Below are 21,322 nucleotides of genomic sequence, written 5' to 3'. Positions count from 1 at the left end.
AGGCGGACCTGGCCTCCCCGGGAGGGCACTGTGGGGTCTGACTTGTGGAGAAGCGGGGAGGCCGCCCAACCTCCTGGAGTGTACAGGGTTTTCTGCACCCAGGACTCAGCCTGCGGCCAGAGGTTCGGGTGGTTTTGGGGATACAGCGGGGGTAGGAGTGCTGGCGACTAAAGGACAGGAGCAGGATGGCAGGAACTTTATAAGGTGGGCCGAAGAGCTTGGGCCTTATCTAAGAGGCGACAAGGCCCGCATGGTGCTCTGGAACTGGTCTTGTGGTCACACACACCTGGGAGTGGTGCCCGTGGGGTAGCCAGCGTCGGTCACCTACGCCTGGGGTTGTTGGTTCAGGGCACAGACTTTGAAGCAGCTGAGGGTTTCCCTTTTTGCACTTCATTGCTTCTCTTTTACTGCATCATCCACGTTCTTCACGGAAGACTCCTTTCCGTACGGTCTGCACACTGCTGTAAGCGCTGCTCACAGCTGTGCAGCCCAGCAGGCGCGCTGCTTCCGGTCTTTGCGTTCCCCCCTTCATTCCACTTTGCTCCTTGTTCCCACGCTCCCCTCTTTTAGAGCTGTGTCCCACGCCCACAAATCCCCACCGGTCTTTTCTTAAAGATTTTGTATCTTCTTGATAAAAATTATTTGAGTGTGCATAATCATTTACATGGGTTTGTTTTAATTATTTAACACAGTCATTATCAATAATTAATTGCTTGATTGCTGATCTCTGAAAGGAAAGGAGCTGCTTATACATCTGTTTGAATTCTTCTTGGCGCCTCATTTCTTTAATTTGGATTGGATTGATGTTTCTAAGGAGGACCACGCGGCTCCATGGGTGGATGTGACCGGGTCTCTGTTCCCCTGCACACCTCCTTCCTAATAAACTCTTCTCTGTGTCGTTTCTGTTCCAGGTGCTCACTGCCCGCCACCATGGGCTCCAGGTAGGACATGCCCGTTGTGGCGGCAGGTGCGTCTGCAGCTGGGAAGCGGGAGGCTCCCGTGAACATGGAAAGATAAGACCTTGTCCTGCAGGCCTGCCGGACAGAGAGCCCTGCCACCCTGGCTGAGCTAGCCCGCGTCCCTGAGATGGATCGTCACCAGGAGGCTGAGCTGGAGCTGCGCAGGGGCCCCGAGATGGCTGAGGATAAGGCCCTGAGCCACAGCTGCTGCATCTGCGGCAAAAGCTTCCCCTTCCAGAGCTCCCTCTCGCAGCACATGCGCAAGCACACGGGCGAGAAGCCCTACAAGTGCCCCTACTGTGACCACAGGGCTTCCCAGAAGGGCAACCTCAAGATCCACATCCGCAGCCACCGCACGGGGACGCTCATCCAGGGCCACGAGCCCGAGGCCGGCGAGACGCGTGTGTCCGAGGGCCTGGACGGCTGCACCAGCCCCACGAAAAGCACGTCGGCCTGCAACCGGATCCTGAATGGCGCCACGCAGCTGGACAGCAGCAAGATCCTGCTGAGGAGCAGCAGGAAGGAGGCCGAGGGGGCCCCGTGCTCCGCGGAGGACTGTGGGGCCGTGGTGGTGCAGTGCTCCTTCTGCAAGAGCAAGTTCGAGCGCAAGAAGGACCTGGAGCGCCATGTGCACCGGGCGCACAAGCCCTTCAAGTGCCGGCTGTGCAGCTACGTGACGCTGCGGGAGGAGTCCCTGCTGAGCCACATCGAGAAGGACCACATCACCGCACAGGGGCCCCGCGGCGAGGCCTGCGTGGCCAACGGCAAGCCGGAGCTGCCGCCGGGGGAGTTCCCGTGCGAGGTGTGCGGCCAGGCCTTCAGCCAGACCTGGTTCCTGAAGGCGCACATGAAGAAGCACCGGGGCTCCTTCGACCACGGCTGCCACATCTGTGGCCGGCGGTTCAAAGAGCCGTGGTTCCTGAAGAACCACATGAAGGCGCACGGCCCCAAGGCGGCGAGCAAGAACAGGCCCAGGAGCGAGCTGGACCCCATCGCCACCATCAACAACGTGGTGCAGGAGGAGGCGATCGTGGCCGGCCTAGCCCTCTACGAAGTCTGCACCAAGTGCGGGAACCTGTTTACAAACCTGGACAGCTTGAACGCCCACAACGCGGTCCACCGCAGGGTGGAGGCGGGCAGAACTCGGGCCCTGAGCGGGGAGGGCGAGCCCGGCCCTGCGGACTCCCAGCAGCTCTTCCTCCAGTGCCTGAACCTGTGCCCCGTGGGGACGACGGGGGCACCAGCCCACGGACAGACCGGGCAGCGGGTGGCCGAGCTGGACCCGGTCAACAGCTACCAGGCCTGGCAGCTGGCCACCAGGGGCAGGGTGGTCGAGCTGGCCGAGTACCTCAAGTACGCATCGTGGGACGAGGCGCTGGCTGGAGACGTGGCCTTTGACAGGGAGCGGCGCGAGTACATCCTGGTGAGCCAGGAGAAGCGCAAGCGTGAGCTGGAGCCCGGGGCGCAGGGCCCCCCACGGAAGAGGGCAGGCGTGCCGGGGGACTTTGCACCCGGGTCCCTGGACCCTAGGCCCACCTCACGCCCCAGCCGCCGGGCTACCACCCCAGCAGGCCAAGGCAAGTCCTCCGAGTGCTTCGAGTGCGGCAAGATCTTCCGCACCTACCACCAGATGGTGCTGCACTCTCGGGTGCACCGCCGTGCCCGCAGGGACCAGGAGGGCGCGGGGGACCGCGTGTCCCGTGCTCGCTGCGGCTCACTCAGCGAGGGCGATTCGGCCTCACAGCCCAGCAGCCCTGGATCGGCCTGTGCAGCCACTGACTCCCCAGGCTCCGGCCTGGCAGAGGAGGGTGCTGATGAGAGCGGAGAGGAGGGAGCCGCAGACCCTGCACCAGGTGAGTGGATGCGCCTATGCTGCCAGGTTTTCCCATACCCGGTAGTCTCGGCTCAGGTAGTCCTGCACCCCGGTGGCCCAGTATTCCTAGCTCTGGTAACCCCATACCCATTTGGATCTGCACCCAGGTGGTCCCATCCCAGGTATCTCTGAGCCCAGTGTTTTGTACCAGGTAGCCCTGTGCCCCAATAGTTCTTCCCAAGGTATTTCTGAACCCAGGAGGTTCGGGCTTAGTAGCCATGTTAGCCAGGTGGCTCAGACTCGGGTAGTTCAGGAGCCCAGACAGACCTGATGCCCAGGTACCAGTGCCAATGTGTTTGGTGTTTAGATAGCTCTGTACCCAGGTGTCCCAGGCCCAGCAGCCCCAGAGCCAGGTAGTTCAATGTTCTGCACCAAAAAAAAAAAACAACACCCCAAAAAACCCTGTGCCCAGGTAGCCCTTTACCAGGTACCCCATGCCCAGGTAGTCTGGGCTCAGGTAGGCCAGCAGGGTGTCCTGGCTGATGTCCGGCTGATCATGTAGATGCAGGTGCCTAGTGCTCCCTTTCTGACTCCTTTTTGCTCATTGCCCATACGTGTTTGCCTAAATGAACACCTTTGGCCCGCTGAGTTGCAGTCTCTCTGGGGCATCAGTCATTTGACAGACCACAAGTTGCAGGCTCCTCAGGGGGCGTGCTCTCTTCCTGTGCAGTCTGTTCTCTCACCACAGTGTGCATATGTGTGCGAGCACACAGGAGGCCCACTCCTGGGTGCACACACATGCATGCGCACACACGTTCCGCTGTGCCTCTTCTCCCCTGTACCAGGCAGCCAAGTAAAAGAGTAACTTCAAATCAGTTTACAGTTATAATTAATCTCCCCGGATTCAGGTAACCCTATGGGTTCAGAGGCAGCTAATTGGCAAGGGTTACTTTCCAAATAGCAGCTATGTAAACATTTAAAGATGCTTGGCTAACTTTGTTTTCATAATTTTCCTACTTTTTATAAATCTTGAAAGTTTTGATACTTTCTTCATTTTTTTTTTTTTTTTTTTTTTTTTTTTGTGGTTTGGGTAATTCTTACAAGTTCCAGAACTTGCCAGGAATGTTTTTATTTTTTTATTTTTATTTTTTATTTTTTTTAAATTTTTTTTGTTTTTGTTTTCCTTCTCCCTCAAAACTGGTTAATGGATGTTGCTTTTACCTGAACGGTCAGGGATGATGGAAACCCAGTTGCTTCAGCAGGGCTATTTATGTTTTGTAGGGAGGAAAACACCATTTATAAGTGTACATACAGGTAAGTGAATAATAATACATTATGCATTGACCACATTTCCCATTCCCTGCTTAGTCATTAGCCCTTGGAAGGAGCAGGAGAATACATTGTTCTCTGAAAATGCATTGATTGTTTCCTGAGCCTTTTTTTTTTTTTTTTTTTTTTTAATTCTTTTATCAGTTTCTCACACACAAAAAAACTCAATTGTGACCCCTGGGTGGCATTTTAATTTTTGGTGTTCCCCTTTTAATATTTTTACAACTAGAAATTTTACTTGGTCAAATTCTAGTAATAATACTATGTTTACTTTTTGGAACACGGGTAAAATATTAGGCTAGACCTAAATCTTATTTATTTTTTACTTTGAAGACCGATGTTTTGAATACTTGGAAAGCTTTTAGGCCTTATCCTCACCTGTTATGATAGCAGTCAAATAATTAATCCTACGCTAATTCAGTAGTGCTTCAGTAACAGCAAGATGTTGGAAAGGTCAGATTGTTTTCACTATTAATTAGAAATGATTCTTTTTCTCTAGTTCACTAAATTCTAAAGATTATCATTTGCCTCTTAATAAGCTGACATATATTTTCTCTGTATGTAATCTATTTTTTGAGACATTTGACTCTATAATGAGGTTATAGATGGTAGTTGAATTGAACATGTTGACAGTAGAATGAACAAAATATTGTAGCTTATTGAGAGCTTGAAAAAATAAATTTATGGTGTGACAAAGGCATAAAACGTTGAAGAACAGTGTGGGTCTGCATGTAACTCCAGAGGACAGTATCTTTCCTCCTAAAACAACCAACTTTTCACTCTTGGTGTCCTTTGATGGTTGAGCGTAGCATTAAATTGCTGATTTGTGGATGCCCCTTAAGGAGAGAGATGTGTGCTATGTGGACTTAATACTCACCAAACCCTCTCACTTGCAGGGTTTGGCTCATGCCTCTAAAGGAGCTATTTTGGAAAAGGAGATGGGTATTTTGGATTCTCTCTTATAAAAGCTGTAGTTTGTGTTATTGCTTTTCTAAAAAAAAAAAAAAATGCAAATAACTTTGGGAAATACTCTTCTTTCCTGTTACTAAAAGTTCTCTTAGATTTTAAAACAACTCAGTGACTTTAAATTCTCATAGAACTTTGATGGGACGACTGGTTAAAATTGTTAGAGCAAACACAGAGAAATGGAGATCCAAGATCACAGTGGTCTTCATAGGAGTAAGCCTGGTCATTGGGGGCAACTGAGTTGACACTGACATTCTGATCTTTGCGTCCCTTTCAGTAATCCCCATGGTGCATTGTGCCATGATTTTACCCAGATACTTTTATTTGTTTGTTTGTTTATTTATTTATTTTACATCCAGGAATGGATCAGAATATTGCCTCTGCATCTGGGACTAATTTTCACTATTAGAGTGATTAAAAGAAATAAACTTTTCCATGAGATATTCCCCATCTGTTGAGGGTTGCTGCCTAGTCCTTCTGAGATCGCCCATTGTCACATTGCATTTGTGGTCAGTTAAGACTGGCCCTAGCAGCTCTCATCACTAAGTTCTAATAGGAAGAGCTAAGTTGGGAATGAAGTTTGATGACATAAAACGTGTTATTGAACTAGATTGAAATATTCTATTGAGAAAGTGGTCAGGCCCAGGTAGAAAGTATACTTTCGGAGTTGATACAAATTAATTCTGTTCATTAGGGAAGAAGAGCATTGAGAGGTCACATAATTGAAGTTTATAAAAATCAACATTTTCAAACAGAGCAGTCAGGCTCTTAGCAGTCATTGCTGGGGACAGTGACTATTCCTTCAAGTCACCAGGCCCAGAAAGCATGGGAATGGATGACTTAAGGACGATGGAAGGCCACCTAGCACCATGGTCGGCAAACTGTGGCTCACGAGTCACATGCGGCTCTTTGGCCCCTTAAGTGTGCAGCTCTTCCACAAAATACCACGGCCTGGGCGAGTCTATTTTGAAGAAGTGGCATTAGAAGAAGTTTAAGTTTAAAAAATGTGGCTCTCAAAAGAAATTTCAATTGTTGTACTGTTGATATTTGGCTCTGTTGACTAATGAGTTTGCTGACCACTGACCTAGCATATTTAGAAGGCTCTACTTCATGCAGAACCCTGGTGTCCTTTGATGGTTGAGTGTAGCATTAAATCGCTGATTTGTGGATGTGAAAGTGCCCTTAGAGATGGTGCCACGGTGAGGAGCACCTTCCGAAGGCCCTGCCTGGTGCTGGGGCCATCCTAGGTGTTGCACCTGTATCAATGCAAAACTCCCAGCAGCCTGTCTCTACGATTTAGTTGCCTATCATTTCTGCTAGAATTTATGTAAATTCCCCAGGTTTTCACCATTTCTTATTATTCTAACCTCTCCTATCCCATCAAATCCATACTCTATGGAGCTCGCCTGTGTATATATCTTTGTATAAAGACTGTTACTTAATGGATAGTAAACCTCCAAGTTTTAGATGACATCGTGGGACTGTTTTTGACTAAACAAGATGCCAAGCTAGATGGCTCAATGGAACTAGGGCCGCAGTATCAAATGCAGCTGGAGCAATGAAGGAGATAGTTTCAGAAATAGACAGTATGTCAAGGGAAGGAAAGATAATTAAAGGGAGAAATGAGGTTACTGCATTTTCCTATTTCTCTGCCAGCTGCCTCCCTCCAGGCTACACTCCTGCACCATCTTAATTGAAAGAAGATCCAGCCTTTGGTTATAAAATGTTAGCTGAGTACATGCTCTGCGACTGGCCACTTGTCCCCAATTGTGCGCTGGCCGGGGAGGACCGGGGTGGGTCATGCAGCCAGCGCAGAGGGTGAACAGCGACTGTTGTTTCTCTCTGTGCAGCGTGGGCAGTCACGAGAACAGCTTAGGGGACATGTTTGTATATGTCCACCCATTGTAAGAGGATTTAGAGTGAATCTAGCTAAAAGAAGCAACTGGTGACGACAGTGTTCATGGTTTCACCCTTCCCTGAAAACTGAGGAATCGATTTAGTTGGGAAGAGATTAAGGAAGAGTAGAAAACCTTCATATTTAATTCTTATCTATGATCAAATGCAGAGAAGTTTCTTAAGAAAAACACTCAAATGCACTTGACTGTGGAGTGCAGAATGCCTGGTGGTGTAGTTGGCATCTTAGCAACCAGAGATGGCTCTCCGTCAGCCTTGTAAGCACACAGGCCTGCTGACGACTGTTTATGTGGTGCTGCCGTAGCCTGATGCTCTGAGTTACCGGGGAAAATTGAGTTATGATGGGAACAGCGTGCTTCACTGTATTCCGATTCTCCAATGCTGATCATCTATGCATGGCATGCATGCTAGTATTTGCTTGAACAGAACACCGTGTTCCCTGCCATTCCAGAATGGATTTATTATTCTGTGAAAGACATCGGCCTCCAGAGATTACGCTTTGGGATTTTTCTCCTTGTCACCAGGAGGCACATATGGGATGTGCGCACTCAGAACTGTTAAACAAACACCATGCAAACATTTTGGTGTGTGAGCAAAATTCAAACACTTCATTTATTTTTTTCCCCCTCTCTCTTATAATTTTGGTGGTTGTTAATCCTCACCAGAGAATATTTTTTTCCATCGAGTTTTAGAGAGAAGTGGGAAGGAGAGGGAGAGACACACACAGAGAGAAATATTGATGTGAGAGAGACACATCTATTTTTTTGCCTTCCATATGTGCCCTACTGGGGCTGGGGATTGAGCCTGTAGCCAAGTATATAACCTTGGTTGGAATCAAACCTACGACCCTCCAGCTCACTGAGCTGACCACTGAGCTCTAACCACTGAGCAATTGGCTAGGGCTCTCGTAATTTTTTTGACACAATATAGTAGAATCATAGAATTTTTAAGATGGGAGATGCAAACTCCAAGATATTTGTTATGCCCCTCCTGTTATACCAGTGAGGAAACTGAGGCACAGGGAAACCTTATAATTTGCCCAAAGGCGAGTGGTGTATTTATTCCCAAAGGATAGTGTGGTTGGTGGAAGGCACGTAAGCTTGGATGCCTACATTGTAATTCTTTTTTTGTTTTTTGTTTTTTGCAGTGAGTCTTCAGTAAGTTCAGCCCTGTGAGTGTCCCGTTGCCATGGTGACAGTGTGGGGGCCATGCCGCTCATTGAAGGGGTTGTTGCTAATGTGTTCCTGTGTGTGCCTGGCACCGTGGGCGTCCTGTAGGCACTCTTTATGACACTAGAGTTAGAACCAGACCAGGTCCACAGTGTCCAATTCCCAGCCTGGGGAAGAGCTCCTGTCCCCTTTTGCCACTGGAGGGTAGAGGCACACGGTCACTGGCTGGCTCAGCTCTGTCCAGGGTCCAGGTCCCCATGTGCTCTCACGCCATCCATGGGCAGGATGGGATGGAGGCAGCTCAGCTTGCTCCGCAGAAGCTGGTCTTCCGCGTGGTGGGTACTGGTGTCATCCTGTCCCAGGAAGCTGCTTGTGGGAAACACCGAGCGGCCATTCTCTATGAAATTAATGGTTTTCCTGGATTCCAATACAAATGCGTGTGCTGTGTTTGCAGAGCCTTATTTGATGTGACAATGTCCCCGCCTTCGCTCACATCCCAGACTCCTTTGTGTCTGTCTCCATGTCCTGCTAGTCTTCATCTTCCTCAGTGTGCAGTATGGGTGAGGGGCTATGATTTTAGCTCCTTCCCTGGGGTTTAGGGGTCACCTTGGCTATTATGTCATGGAGAAGAGCACTAGACTTTCTCCAGTTCCGACTGGGACTTGTTCCTCCTGACAGGAAATGTCAGGACTCCTCTTTGTAGATTTGATCCATCGATAGCAAATAGAAAGAGCTGCGTGTGGGTCTTTCACCCCAGTCCCATCAGGAGTGACCTTATCTGTGAAGGGGCGGATTCCGCCAGGTCGAGGGGTGTCTACAGAGCGAGTTGCTCTGATCTCGCTTCTGAACCATGGGCTGTGTACCATCGGGATGTGAGGGGGGTTGAGGGTCAGCCCTGGAGGAAGAAGAGCCCCTGCAGTGGACATGGGCTCACATCTGGTCAGTGCAGCTGGGCCCCTCCTGGTGCATTCACCCTGAGATGGTGCCTTGTCTCAGAGCTGTTCTGGACGGGCACATGTCACTCTCACCCATATTCCCACCACTTTCCTGTCTCACCTGTATTCCCACCACTGCCCTGTCTGTGATTCTGTCTGTTCCTCTGTACCTGGGATGTGGCACATCTGGCTGCATCTGCTTCAGGCCATTGTTGAAGCTCAGACACTGTTAGGTTGCAAGAGGGAGAGTTTGGGCTCCATACGGGAGGGCCTTCTAGGACCACAGCCGGGGCCCTGATACCCCACCCATCTCTCCTGCTGCACCTTCACTGTCCCTCAATATCCTCCCTGGAATGCTCCACTCCCCCTCCATGTGAGCGTCCTGTCTCCAAGGCACACCTACTGGACACCTCTCCCACCGCCTTGGCTGATCCCTTCCTCTGCCTTGTCACCCTAGAGTAGGGGTGTCGAACTCAATCAGAGAAGGGGCCAAAATCTAAAATCCAGCCTAAATCGCGGGCCGAATGGTTTACTGAACAGTCATAAACTGACAATGTCATAAACTGACAGCGGAGTGCAGTGATGACAGCGCGGTGCGGGCCACATTGCAAGGCCTGGAGGGCTGGATTTGGCCCGTGGGCCTTGTGTTTGACACATGTGCCCTAGAGCCTACACTGGTGGCTTCCAGGCAGGGGCCTTCTCTGTTCCTACAACATGTATGTCTGCTGCAGGTTTTGGGCATTTGTCTTGTGCCACGTCACCAGGGGGCCCGCAGGCTGTCCTCTCCAGAGGGAGACCTCCTGTGCAGTGGGGAGAAACTGCAGAGCCCCTTCCAGCCCCTGGCCCATGTGACCTGTGGCCCGGTGCTGAATTCTCAGGCTGCTGGGAGAACAGGCCCCCTGTCCCTGCCAGGGCTGAGCCCACTGCGAGGGGGAGTGCAGCGTCCAGGCCCAGGAACTCAGAAGGAAACCCGTCCCCCTCTCTGGAGTTGGGATGCCCTCCCAGCAGGCATGGTGTTCTGGGGTCAGAGGCTCTCTGCTCAGCGGGCTGCTGTTTCATTTGCATCCACCTTGGCCAGCTTGCTCCTAGGGGTGCACTGAATTATTTAGTAAGTTTAGACTCTTCAAGCACTTAGGTTTTATTAGCTGAGTGTTTTTGTTGTGTATGCATCTCTGGCACATGTTTTAAATTTTTCATTTGTAAGTTTAGGGTTATTTTCCCTTTTTGGTTCTTAATGTCCTGTGTGCTGGACAGAATCTGAGGCCAGTTTTTCACGAAACCTCTGTAGGCTATCCCTGGAGCCAGTATTTGCATACAATTTGCATAAGCTCTGCATAGTAAAAGCGATTGTGGTTTTAGATTCAGATTTTACTAGCAGTAAAAAGGCAAGAGGAGGTGTATTCTTCTCGGGTTAAAAATTAACTGCATCCTTCCACTGCTGCCACATTCTGTGTGCATGTTCAACACCGTGGTGTTCAGTATCCTGGTGTATTCACACAGGCAGCCATTGATTTGAGGGAAGAATTCTCACAGATTAGTAAGACATTTGGGCTAACTGCTAGCTGCCAAATATGTTCCCGTAAAAATGTGCAGATCAGAGTATTACTCATGTTCTTTCTTCTGACTGCAGAATAATGACTTTCAGCACAGTGAACAAACTGCATTCCAAATGTACTAGGAGTTCTGTTTTCATCTAAAAATGCAGTTGGCTATTGGGATGTATCATTTGAAACAGTAATTCAGTGGGACCCTCCGATGCCTTGACCATCCTCCAGAACAGTGGTCAGCAAACTCATTAGTCAACAGAGCCAAATAGCAACAGTACAATGATTTAAATTTCTTTGGAGAGCCAATTTTTTTAAACTTCTAGCTCCACTTCTTCAAAACAGACTCTCCCAGGCTGTGGTATTTTGTGGAAGAGCCACACTCAAGGGGCCAAAGAGCCGCATGTGGCTCATGAGCCGCAGTTTGCCGACCACTGCTCCAGAGAATGCCCTGCGTGCCTGACTCTCATATCCAAAACCTGCTGGAGAGTGGTGCCTCCATAATCATTACCCAGTCCAGCGACCGAACCCAATGTTAGCGTTATTGGAGCAATTGGTTCACTGGACTGACTGTTAGAGAACATCATGTTTGATTCCTAAATGAGGGTCAGGTTTCCAGAGTGACGTCTAGTTACCGTGGTTCCCTAGATTTAAAACTCGCCTGTATTATTATTATTGGTTAAGAAATGATTACTGCATGATTCATGAGATAGGATTTATACAGACTATTTTGGGATTAGACTAGGGGTGGGGTAGATTGAAAATTTCTAAGAAATGTTCCTGGGCACTGTGCTTTTTGTTTTGTTTTGTGTGGTTGGTTTTTGCTTTATGAGAAATGATGATGTTTGGTAGGGCAGAGCAGAGCTATGGAGACTAGAAACAAGGCACAAACCCCTAAAACCTTGACTGACAGAGAAGGATCTGCAATATCCCCAAAATGCAGTTAAATATGTCACCTGAAGATGACTTGCAAAGTTCTTGAATGCCGGGCTGAGGGACTCAGTCACAGACGTCTGACTTGGGAATTTTGGAGGCTGAACCGGAAGCTTCTGCACAGGTTGTGCTGCTCCAGGAGGAAGAGTCTGCAGTTTCCATGGTGATAGCCCACACACCAGTGAGAATCAGATTCCTGAGATTGTTTAGGAGCCCCAGTGACAAAGGGCATGTGCTTGAAAGTTAGGAAAAGATAAAATCGCCCAGGCTGCACTGCCTTTTCCACTCTGGGTCAGAATTTCATTTTTCCCCCTTAAGTTAAAGATCTTTCTCTTAGAACTTAAAGATCTGCTACTTGGTGGGAAGGGCGTATTGCTGTAGATGTTTGTAGTTTTCAGAGCTGTGCCACACCTGTGAGCTGGCTGTGCACGGCTACAGTGCCACACCTGTGAGCTAGCTGTGCCACACGTGTGAGCAGGCTGTGCACGGCTATAGTGGAGATGAGGGCCTGGTCTTTTCTTTCCTGCCGTCTGTCCCAAGGCCAGAGACAGAATCTCAGACCGAGGCCCCTGGACCAGGAGCACCAGGAAGGGTCACCTGGAGTTGCCATCCGCATCGCCCTGTGCCCTGTCACTTCTCAGCTCCTTTGTTTGACATAATTCACCCAAATAATGCATTTATTTTAGTTGAGAACAAGTTATGGAGTTGCCAGATTTAGTAAATAGCAGTACATAATTCCTGAAAAATATGGTTGTCAGGTAAACAACGAGTCCCGCTTCTTTTTAATTAATTAATTAATTATTTACATTTTCTTTTTTAATCTTATTGGGGTGACATTACTCAGCATGAACATATAGGTTTCATGTGTGGATTCTAATGTACAAAATTTGTATATAGGACCATGTGCCCACCACCCATCAAATCTCCTGTCACCTCATATGAGGACTCCTTTCTTCCCTCACCCGCCTCCCCCTGGCAACCACCACACTGCTGTTTGAGTTCCAAGTTCCAGTTTTCTATTCCACATATGAGTTAAATCACATAGTTCTTAGCTTTCTCTGTCTGACTTATTTCACTTCGCATAATGTTCTTAAGGTCCATCCATGTTTCATCTTTTCTTATGGTGTGTAGTACTCCATTGTGTATATACCACATCTTCTTTATCCAGTACTCTATCATAGGGCACTTTGGCTGTTATTCAAACTACTCTTGGCCACCGTGAATAAGGCTGCAATGAACATAGGGGTGTGTATATCTTTGCATGCAAATAATATAAGTATGTCTCACGTAATATTTGAGATATACTTATGCCCCCAAAATTATTTGTCGTGCTTCTGGAATTCAGATCACCTGGCTGTCCTGTGTTTTCTCTGGAAAGTGTCTCGCCGTTAGGCCCCTTTGGGAAGCTTATGTTACTTCACGCACGTGGAAGTGTCTGGTCTTGTTGCCTGTCTGTCTATGGTTGGCTGATAATAGCCTGTTGAGCAATCCTTGGTGTGTTTACTGCCGACGGGAGATTCTGGTTCTCTCACACTGCCAGTGTTAGAAGAACAATTAGCTGAGGTAGAAAAGGGGAAATGAAACTTTAAGTCCAGATATAGGCTCTGTTGAGGTTCAGTACTATGGAAAAAGATATTCAGAAGAATAAAGAACTACCTTGAGGTTGGTTGCTCTTTTAAAAAATAACTTGGTGTTTTCTAACAGTTGTACACAGTACATCCGGGTGGTGTGAGATCTTGAGTGCTCTGTACAGCACTGAGGACCTTGACCTTGAAGTTTCCTTTCAGTCTCTGAAGCGGGTCCTGGAGGGAGGATGATGCTGTAAGGGTGACCTCCCAGACACAGATGACAGAGACCGGAAAGGAAAGGCCTGTCTTTTGCAAAATGTTTTAGGAAGTGTTAATGAGTAACTTAAACTTGGTAAATGAACACAATTATTGTGTTAGCTTATTGTTTGAAATAACTGCATGCCATAATTTCAGCTGATACAGATTTTATTTTTTAAAATTTTACTTTCCAACTACGGTTGATGTTATTTTATACTAGAGGCCCGGTGCAGGAAAATTCTCAGTCCAGGACCCCTGAGGGGATGTCCACCTGCCGGCTTAGGCCCACTCCCTCTGGCAGCCTGGAAGCCCTCAGGGGATGTCCAACTAACATCATAGTTAGACATTCTTAGTGCAGCTGTGGAGGCAGGAGAGGCTCCCGCCACCACCACTGCACTGGCCAGCCATGGGCCGGCTTCTGGCTGAGTGGTGCTCCCCTTGTGGAAGCACATTGACCACAGGAAGCAGCTCCTGCATTGAACACCTGCCCCCTGATGGACAGTGAATGTCATAGCGACCGTTTGTTCCACTGTTAGGGTCAATTTGCATATTATCCTTTTATTATATAGGATTGGCTTCAGAATAGTCACAGGGATGTGAAGTTCAGCATAGGGAATATAATCAATAATCCCATATAATAAAAGCCTAATGCTAAGTGTCTGACTGTTCGACTATTGGTGCACTAACCACCAGGGGGCATACACTCTGGTGGTTAGCTTGCTGCTGGGGGCCGGCAGATTGGGACTGGACAAGATAGGCCGGACACTGCCTGGACACCTCCCTCGGTCCCTCCCTGGCCCAGATCATGCACTGGTGGGGAGCTTTGGTCTGGCCTGTACCTTCTCGCAATCTAGGACCTTTGGGGGATATTGGAGAGCTGGTTTTGGCCCGTTCCCTCAGGCCAGGCCGAGGGACCCCACTGGTCCATGGGTGCACTGGGCCTCTAGTATCATAATAACTATGCAGGGTGCTAGGAGATCACTTTGGAAAGTTCTGTCTTGTTTGGAGTTCTGTGGGTGGCATTTCTGAGTGGAGGCTGTTGGCCTCCCTTATATTGGCATTGTTCTGCCGTGGATGCCAGTGTCCCTGGTGTGTCGGAGGGGCCCCAGTTTCTCCCTGTATTTGGGACATTGGCAAATGCCCCCCAGAGTCTATTAAGACTTAAAGGGTGAATGAAAGACTCAGTCTTAACCACTGAAACTGTGTCACATGCATACATCTCTCTCCTTAATCCAAATACAAAGAAGTCCCAGAAATTATACTTGACACATAGGCTGCCCAGACACAGAGACATGTTTTGGGAATCTCAGTGGTACATCCTCCGTCTATGGCTGAGGTTTTCTAGGACTTGTTCTGCACCCCCCTCCCCACCCCCCAAGCAGTCTGAGGAAATCAGTGGCCCCGTTTCTTCTGGTTCTAAATTGGTTTTGCCTATGGATGGCCTATCCTTATGTAGTTTTGGTTTAAAAAGCCGCTAAGCAAATACGTGTGAAAAAAATCCATGGCAAATCACTGTTCTCTTGGGAATCTTTGTCCCGTGCTTGAACTGTTGAAGAATCACTGACGTATTAGTCGTGGATTCCACCACGCAGACAAAAAAGTCATAAAAACAGTGGCTCCTCCCACTCCCCCAACCTAAAAACATGCAGGGAGATCTCAAGTTCTCGGGAATGGATCGGTCTGTGGTGGAAATAAGCTCTGCATCCTGGGATTACTTGGAGATGTGATCCTGGTGAGTCAGTTGACCGTCCCAGCTTCACCTGAAAGTGGTTTGGAGGCAAGCGCCACCTCTGCCAAGGTACTTCAAAATATATATATATATATTTTATATTTAAAATATAAAATGTTTTATATTTTATATTTAAAATATAAAATATTTAAAATATAAAATATAATATACATTTTATTATATATATTATATTATATACTTAAAGCCAAGAAGTAATAAAACTAGAAAGGGTCTGTGGTTTTTTTTTCCTTCCTTTTTGGATGTAATTAATTATATAAACGTGGGAGCTTTCAATTAGAGAAAATACTGCATCAACGATTTTATTATTCCTGGGTCGGCAACTAAGTAATTGCGGATTTTAAAAAAATCAAAGACAATTTTTTCATGGAACTAAATAACTTTATTCTGTAATGTATTGCCCATTTTGATCAATGACCTTTTGCCATCTTTCAGGCAGCATCATAATCCCACGTTCAAAAAACTTCTGGTTTTTATTAGCAAAAAACTGAATCAGGTACGATTTGACATCATCATCATTATTGAAATTTTTACCATTCAAGGAGTTTTGTAAAGATCGAAACAAAAAATAATCAGATGGTGCAAGGTCAGAACTATATGGTGGATGTGGCAAAACATCCCAACCAAGCTCCATTAATTTTTGCCGAGTGACCAAAGATGTGTGTGGCCTTGCATTGTCATGATGGAATACAACACCCTTTCGATTTGTCAATTCGGGCCGCTTTTCTTCAACTGCATTGTTTAATTTCGTTAGTTGTTCAATGTAGACATCAGAATTGATCGTTCGGTTGGGTGGTAAGAGTTCAAAGTAGACAATTCCTTTGTAATCCCACCAAACTGATAACAAAACCTTCTTTTGATGAATATCAGCTTTTGATGTTGTTTGAGTTGGTTCACCTGGCCTGCTTCACGATCTTTTCTGCTTGATATTGTTGTAAACAACCCATTTTTCATCGCCAGTTATCAGTCGTTTTAAAAATGGATCATTTTCATTACGTTTCTTTAGCAAATCGCAGCTGCTAATGCGTTGCGTTAACTGTGATTCTTTCAGTTCGTGAGGAACCCATGTATCGAGTTTTTGAACATAGCCAAGTTGTTTTAAGTGATTTTCAAAGCATGTATGTGATACATGAAGCTTCTCTGCAATCTCACGTGTTGTACTGTGACAGTCCGAATTGATTATTGCTTTGATTAGGGCGTCATCAACTTCAACTGGACGACCAGAGCGTTTTTCATCTTTGAGTGAAAAATCACCAGAATGAAATTTGGCAAACCAATTTTGACACTGCAGTTCTTTTAAGGCTTCGTCACCATAAACAGCACATAACTTTTTATGAGCTTGTGATGCGTTTTTCCCTTTGCGGAAATAAAAAAGCAAAATATGACGAAAATGTTCCTTTTGATTTTCTATTTTTCAACGAACGCCAAACGGAAACTACAAAACAGATCAAAAAACTTTTTTTACTGATTAACAGCTGAATAGCCAACTATCAAATAACAAAATGTGTTTTACATTTGTACTACGTCTGCAAACCTAAAAATTCAACTGAAGCCATATATGTGTGAAACCCGCAATTACATATATAATTGATTTTTCACAGAGAGGAAGAGAGAGGGATAGAGAGTTAGAAACATTGATGAGAGAGAAACAACAATCAGCTGCCTCTTGCACACCCCCTACTGGAATAATTTAAACATTTACCAAGTTTAAGTTATCAAGGTACATGCCCTTGCCTGGAATCAAACCTGGGACCTTTCAGTCCGCAGGCCAATGCTCTATCCACTGAGCCAAACCGGTTTTGGCCCAAGGTACTTTTTGACAAGTCTTGTTGCTCCCCTGGCGTTTGGGGCCAATTCCTGTCGGTCAAGGCTAGGAAGCATCCGTGGAAATGTGCTTTTACAAATGTGTTTTACAGGTGGTAGTTCTTTTTCTTGTAGCTTAGCGCTCACTGCATTATAGGCTCCCAAAGGGGAGAGGGAGGTTAATTATATTAAATGAAGTTATTGCTAGAAGATTTGGTGTCTACCCTTCTTTTGTCACATGTAAGGATAATCCAAGAAACTGTCTTTTTTATCCTGTTTTTAAACAATGCCTTAGGCCAGTGACTTTTGGGTAGTGATCAGAGTGACTTCTAGTGAAAGACGTTGTCCCCAGCAGTGATAAGGTATATGGGGGACTCCTACAGCACTGGGAAAGAGCGATCTAAAAATACTGTTATCTTGCCGAAACTGGTTTGGCTCAGTGGTAGAGTGTTGGTCTGCGGACTGAAAGGTCCCAGGTTCGATTCCGGTCAGGGGCATGTACGTTGGTTGCGGGCACAGGGCACATCCCCGGTAGGGGGTGTGCAAGAGGCAGCTGGTCGATGTTTCTCTCTCATCGACGTTTCTAGCTCTCTATCTCTCTCCCTTCCTCTCTGTAAAAAAAATCAATAAAATATATTTAAAAACAAAACTAAAAATACTGTTATCTTACTGACACATTTATTTCACCCACAAACTGCTTATCGTTTGATTCTAAGAGGTCGCAGTTGTATTTGACCACTAGGCTGTATTTGCAACTTGGTAACTAGCAAAACTACAGGAGTTCCCATTTTAACAGGTAAGCCCTCCTTTGTCTATTTCAGTATCACTCGCTTCAGAGGTTGAGATGATGAAAATAAAGCTAGAAATGTGCAAAACTTATGCAGAACCTCACCCGGCCGTAATTCCATAAAAGGAACTATGTATTTCTGGTTTTAGGAATAATAAAATCGTTGATGCAGTATTTTCTCTAATTGAAAGCTCCCACGTTTATATAATTAATTACATCCAAAAAGGAAGGAAAAAAAAACCACAGACCCTTTCTAGTTTTATTACTTTTTGGCTTTAAGTAGCAAAGCTTTAGCAGATGTAAATTCTAAGGTGGGTTTTTATGGAGGATTCCTTAGTGTGATAGGGTAAGGCAGTAAAAAATTGTCCTTGGATCTGGCATCCATTTGCATATTTTAACAAAGCACCAGAAATGGATGCTCTGCTTGCAAATACCCTGATCAGAACCGCATGCCGTACAAGTTTTCAAATCCCGTCAAGGCAGCAGTGATTTCCGATTTTGAAAGTTTCTCCAGGTTCCTGGAGTCGTCCTCAGGGCCTTGGTCTCCGCGTTTTCCTGGGTTAATGACATGCCGAAAGTGCCTGGAGGCACAGAGAGGGAGCCGGTGAGGCTGGGCTGGGCCGGCCCTGCCTGGCTGGGCCGAGAGCCTGCCCTTTGAAGTCAGGGACCAGGGACCGGATGAGCCATCAGTAGTCGTTAGGAGTGGAAGCCTGCGAGTTCAAAGCAGCTCCCAGAACGCGCTGCCAAGTTTCACCCCGGACTCCGCGGCAGCCTTCAAATGGCCGCACGCTGACGGGATCCCGGAGTCCGCTCATTTCTCAGTATCCCCGACCCGCCTGGCCCGCACTCTCTGGTACCTATGGAGGTCTTTCGGGCTACGTCTGCCAAGCATGAGAATGGCTCCATATTCCTGCCTTTCTTTCCTCCTGGTTCGATGGTTAACAACAGCTGTAATTTGGGATGAAAGCTGCTCTCCCCCTTTAATTTGGAGACAGAGAGTGGAAAAATGAGGGAGTGTGCGTTCTTTTATCTAGAATCAACCCAGGAAGGAGGCATATAAAATATATATATGTTAAAAATATATGTTTTTCGCCAAACTCAAGACTCAGAGTTGTACTTCAGATGAGACTTTAAACCTTGGTCTTGGTGACTGTGGAGGTTCAGGGATATGTGTGTGTACTTACGAAAGGTGACCTTCCATTCACTACTCCGATGCTGCAGGTGAAGTCCGAGTGGTGAGTATTGTAAGAACGGCTGGTGTCTGTTTCTTGAACCTACCATGGCCTTTGGGCTTGGATCAAGGTTTAGGGTTTGAAACTGGATCAACTATCTGATTATAAGCCCAAAAGCCCAAAGCAGTAAGTGTGGGTAACTTGCGGATCTCCTATTGGGGTTATTAATGGGAGAATTCATGGCTTTTGACATCGGGTAAAGCACGTCCAACATTCCCCCGTTGGCTTTGCCCGAGGACACGCTGTGACATGGAGATGGATTTGTGGAGGTCACAGCTTTTGTCAGAGAGAGCGAGTGGCCCGTGTGTGATCGATCTTCCTGTGAGACATGCTTCCCCAGGAGTGCCCTGTACCGCCTTCAAAGCTATTTTTTTAAAAATATGTTTCATTGACTTTTTACAGAGTTGAAGAGAGAGGGATGGAGAGTTAGAAACATTGATGAGAGAGAATAATCGATCAGCTGCCTCCTGCACACCCCCTACTGGGGAATCAAGGTACATGCCCTTGACTGGAATCGGACCTGGGACCTTTCAGTCCCCAGGCCTACTCTCTATCCACTGAGCCAAACCAGTTTCGGCCTCCGAAGCTATTCTTACTTTATAAAAATCCTGCTGCTCAGAGGCTTCATTCCTAAGTGAACGTGGCTCTTTCCTGAGTCTCCCCCCTCCAGTGAGATTCAGTGGTTCCATGTGCCTGCTGGACTCTGACCTCGTATTCAGAGCAGCGTGCCTTCTGTGGGGACGGACGAGCTGAGAGGCCGCTCCTGTGAGTGAGCCGGCTTCCTTCCCAGTGACTGAGGACAGTTGCTGCCAGGATCTGGACTCATTTGCAAACAGAGCTAATTGGATGTTGGAACCGAAGTGGCTGCTTGAAGCTGCTCCTCGTTGGTGGGGTGGGTGCGAGCTTTCGAGGAAGCGCCTCGGGAGGAAGGGTCGGCCTTCCTTCCTGGCTGCCTGGGCACGGAGTGTGAGGACTGAGTGGAGGCAGGCGCTCTGAACTGAACTTCCCTCGGGACGCGTCACTCACACCCCTGATGCCGTCCCCCTGGTTCCCTGTGCTGGTGAAATGACAGGTGACAGTTCCTGTGGGCTCTGTGGGAACACACTTCCCGAGGCAATGGAGGGCCCGGCCCACTGTTCCCTCCTCAGCGGCTGGTTCCTGAGAGCCTGGGTCAGGGACTCAGCTTCAGAGACCACGGGCCTGGAATGGGAGCCTGCCTCATGACCAGACACACACTTCCCCCGACTGTGGCCATCTCAGGCGGTAGTCCCTCAGTGACGAAGCCTACTGACTGCTGTCTAGGGCAGTGATCGCCAGCTGGTGGTCAGTGAGGCTTGAAAGGTTGGTGACCGCTGGCCTAGGACAGTGGTTGGCAAACTCATTAGTCAATGGAGCCAAATATCAACGGTTCAGCGATTGGAATTTCTTTGAAGAGCCACATTTTTTTAAACTTAAACTTCTTCTAATGCCACTTCTTCAAAATAGACTCGCCCAGGCCGTGGTATTTTGTGGAAGAGCCACTCTCAAGGGGCCAAAGAGCCGCATGTGGCTCTCGAGCCACAGTTTGCCGACCACGGGTCTAGGGTGATGGTGCAGAAAAGGGCTCTGGGTGGTGGGTGTGGCTAGAGCCCACACCGGAGTGGGGGCTGCTGTGGCTGCATCCGAGTTGAGTGGCAGCATGTGGATACCTGGGCTCATGTAACTGTACTGCATCACCATGTTTGGCCTGTTAGAGCATCAGTCCTCGCCCTGGTGATCTGATCCTCTGCCAAGCGGACCTGAGTGATGCCTGCCCAGGGCTGGGCTCTGTGTGGGGTCTGGGATGCCGCAGGAGCACGCAGGGTGTGGCGTGCCAGACGTGGCCGAGCAGGAGCTGTCAGCGCTTGCCGGGAGCTGCTCGTCCTCCGTCTGCGTCCTCACAGCGGAGCTGCGGTGTGGAAGACACTGTGACTATTGCGTGTGACTAATACAGTTTTTCCCAGCTTCTAAAAATAATACCCGCTTCATTTCTGCAGCTACATGTAGATTTGGGGTGTGTGTGTGTTATATAATCATACAGTCCACAGAGGTCTGAGTACAGGAAAAGATGGAACACGTGTGTGTGCGCTGCTCAGCGCATGCTGGCCTGTAAGATTTGTCACTTCTAAAGTTATGGACGGATGCCCTCAGCTTTTAAAAACAGCCTTCACACACACACACACACCCACACGCACACGTTTTCTCCTAAAGGACGGTGTATTCCTTTGGTTGACTTTGCCATTGGCTGTGGGAGAGGGAGCGAGTTCTCAGGACTTAGGTCATGTATATAATTATCTGGCTGGACAGTGCTGACCCCACGGTCTTCCCTGCCTAAACCCTATGGCTC

At 47.7% G+C, this 21,322-nt stretch overlaps 1 protein-coding gene across 5 annotated transcripts in view; it reads left to right on the top strand.

Moving 5' to 3' along the window:
- The window catches only part of ZNF516 (zinc finger protein 516), an 87,395-nt gene that overhangs the window by 39,788 nt on the left and 26,285 nt on the right, over nt 1–21,322 (top strand). For all 5 annotated transcript variants that reach the window (XM_084887974.1, XM_084887975.1, XM_084887973.1 and 2 more), the window contains exon 2: nt 912–2,812. In XM_084887974.1, the coding sequence (XP_084744100.1) occupies nt 1,087–2,812 (1,726 nt within the window). In that variant the 5' untranslated portion in view covers nt 912–1,086. The remainder of the gene's footprint in view (nt 1–911; nt 2,813–21,322) is intronic.

This window comes from Pipistrellus hanaki (assembly GCF_964339955.1).
Source record: "Pipistrellus hanaki genome assembly, chromosome: 6".
Lineage (NCBI taxonomy): Eukaryota > Metazoa > Chordata > Mammalia > Chiroptera > Vespertilionidae > Pipistrellus > Pipistrellus hanaki.
Note: the sequence above shows the minus strand (reverse complement) of the source record. Positions and strands in the feature narration are given on the sequence as shown.